The 2,794-nt window shown below is 34.9% G+C and overlaps 1 protein-coding gene across 1 annotated transcript; it reads left to right on the forward strand.

Moving 5' to 3' along the window:
• Positions 1-468: 468 nt before the first annotated feature.
• Positions 469-918, forward strand: LOC137835047 (uncharacterized). Its single transcript, XM_068643383.2, has one exon. The coding sequence runs from the start codon at positions 469-471 to the stop codon at positions 916-918; it is 450 nt and encodes a 149-aa protein (XP_068499484.2).
• The last annotated feature ends 1,876 nt before the right edge of the window (positions 919-2,794 follow it).

Genomic DNA, 2,794 nt, shown 5'->3' on the forward strand with positions numbered 1-2,794 from the left:
AATCTATTTTAGCTTGTTTTATTCACTACTGATAAAAACAATTGGTTGATTCGCATAAAATACCGGTTGATTTTTTGGGATCAACTTAAAACAGGTTTATTTGTTGCCTGATTTGGTTTCTTGTTCATTGATTCTTCATTGAACCTCACTCTGCCTTCAATATTTGCGAAAAAATGTTTATAAACTATTCACCCCCTCTTGTTTAAGGCCTACAATTCTAACAATTGGCATCAAGAGCTAGGTTCTTGAAAGTCATTCAAGTTTTGATCCAAAAATCTGTTTTCATGGCTGATAAACTACCTTTTGAGGAAGGTGCTTCTATTAATAGTCCACCTCTGTTTTGTGGTGTAAATTACCATTTTTGGAAGGTAAGAATGAAAATCTTTGTAGAATCAATTGATAAAGGAATTTGGGATGCAATTAAAAATTGTCCATTTGTTCTTATGCTTGAAAATGATAAAGTGATTTATGAAAAACCTTGGTCCCAATGAATGGACTGAGCATGAAAGCAAAAAAGCTCAATATGATTGTATTGCAAAGAATATTATTACATCTACTTTAAGTTCTGATGAGTTTTTCAGGGTGTCTCAATGTGAATCGGCAAAGGAAACGTGGGATACTCTTGAAGTCACTCATGAAGGAACAAATGATGTGAAGATTGCTACGAAGCATGCTCTCATCCAAGAATATGAGATGTTTAGGATGCAGAAAGGGGAGACAATTGTTGAGGTACAAAAGAGGTTTACTCATATTGTCAGCCACATCAAAATCCTCAAGTGCCTAGACAGATTTTGGCAGCCCAAGCTCACTGCCATCTCTGAGTCTAAGGATTTAACCTCTATGACCACTGTCTCACTGTTTGGAAAGCTCAGAAAACATGAGTTAGAGATTATCAGGTTGAATGTTCAAGAAAGTTAGAGATGAACATGAGTTAGAGATGAACAGGTTGGATAAGCATGTGAGGAACATTGCCTTGAAGGCAGCTAGACACAAAAACTGTCAAGACTCAAGTGAAGGAGAAACTCTAAGCTTGTTGACCAGGAAATTCAGCAAATTTCTAAAGAAAAAATAGCAACAAGAATCAATCTGCCAACATGTATAATAACAAGAAACTTAATGATTTTAATTCTAACAAATATACCTGCTTTGGATGTGTTGAATAAAGACATATTAAAGTTGATTGCCCCAATAAAAAGAGCAAAGAGAAAAAGGCTCACAAGAAGTATGAGAAGAAAAGCAAATCAAGAAGAGCATATAGTGATGATTCATCCTTAAGATCATCATTAAAGGAAGATGAAAAAGCCAATCTGTGTTTTATGGCAAAGGATGAATCCTAATCAAGCAGTGTAAGTTCCAGCACTTCAATTAATTTTGAAAACTACAACCAACTTCTCAATGCTTTTAAAGAAAATCATCAAGAAGCTAACAAGCTGGCCCTTTCAAATAAACGATTGAAAGGTTTGAATAATTGGCTGGAAAATAGAGTCAAAGCATTGGAAGAAGAGTTAGGAAACTTGAAAAATGATTTTGAAAATCTGGAATTGATTTACAAAAACTCTTCTTGCAAATGTGACTCAAGGGTTTGTGAAAATTGTGAATCTTTTGAAAAGAAGGTTCACTATCTTGTGAAAATTGTGGATAAGCTTTCAAAAGGAAAATCAAACTTTGAGATTGTTCTGGCATATCAAAATTGTGTTTTTGGAAAATTTGGAAAGGGTTTTAATCCATAAAGCAATAAAAGTGGTGTTTCAAAGCCTTATTCAACCATCAGGTAAAAATAATCGATTGAAAAGTCGAAACAACCGGTTCTTTCATGCTTCTACTGTATGAAAAAGGGTCATTCTGTTAGATTCTGTAAAATTATAAAAAAAATTGTTCCTAATGGTGTTATGAAGTGGATTCCTAAGGATTCTAAGGCTTCTAATGATCCACTTAATGCGAGTGGACCCAAATTTGTTAGGGACCAAACCTTGCTACTTGATCTTCTCTCTTGCAGGGATCCTTGATGGAAAATTAGCACATGTGGTACCTGGATAGTGGTTGTTCGAAGCATATGTCAGGGGATAAAACCAAATTTGTAAATCTTCTCCTCAAGACTGAAGGTCATGTGACTTATGGTGACAACAAAGGGAAAATTCTTGGTGATAAGAACTCATTCTTGATTCATGATGTGTTGTTTGTGGAAGGACTTAAGCACAGTCTCATTAGCATAAGTCAGTTGTGTGATAAAGGTATCAAGTAACCTTTAAGCCCAACATGTGTGAGATACGGCTGCCCAAATCATAGGAAGTATTGTTGATTGGTAAAAGAATCAACAATGTTTATCTTTTTGATATCTCACATTCTGCATCTATTGGTTGCTTTCTCACCAAATATGAGAAATCATGGTTATGGCATAGAAGGATAGCACATATTCACATGCATCATCTAAACAAGTTGATCTCTAAGGATCTTGTGGTAGGTTTACCCAAACTCAAGTTTGAGAAAAACCATATATGTGAAGCATGTCAAAAGGGGAAGCAAATTACACATTCTTTCAATCTGAAAAATGTTGTTTCTAATTCAAAACCCCTTGACTACACATGGATTTATTTGGTCCTTCAAGAACCATGAGTCTTGGTGGTAACTACTATGCTCTTGTTATAGTTGATGATTTCTCTAGATTCACATGGACATTGTTCTTGGAATCCAGGAGTGATGCATTTTTTGCATTCAAAAAGCTTTCCAAGAGATTACAAAAAATAAACTACAGTAACATTTGTGTCATACGTAGTGATCATGGAGGGGAATTTCA

The sequence above is a fragment of the Phaseolus vulgaris genome, chromosome 11 (assembly GCF_051622355.1).
Source record: "Phaseolus vulgaris cultivar YP4 chromosome 11, ASM5162235v1, whole genome shotgun sequence".
Classification (NCBI taxonomy): Eukaryota; Viridiplantae; Streptophyta; class Magnoliopsida; order Fabales; family Fabaceae; genus Phaseolus; species Phaseolus vulgaris.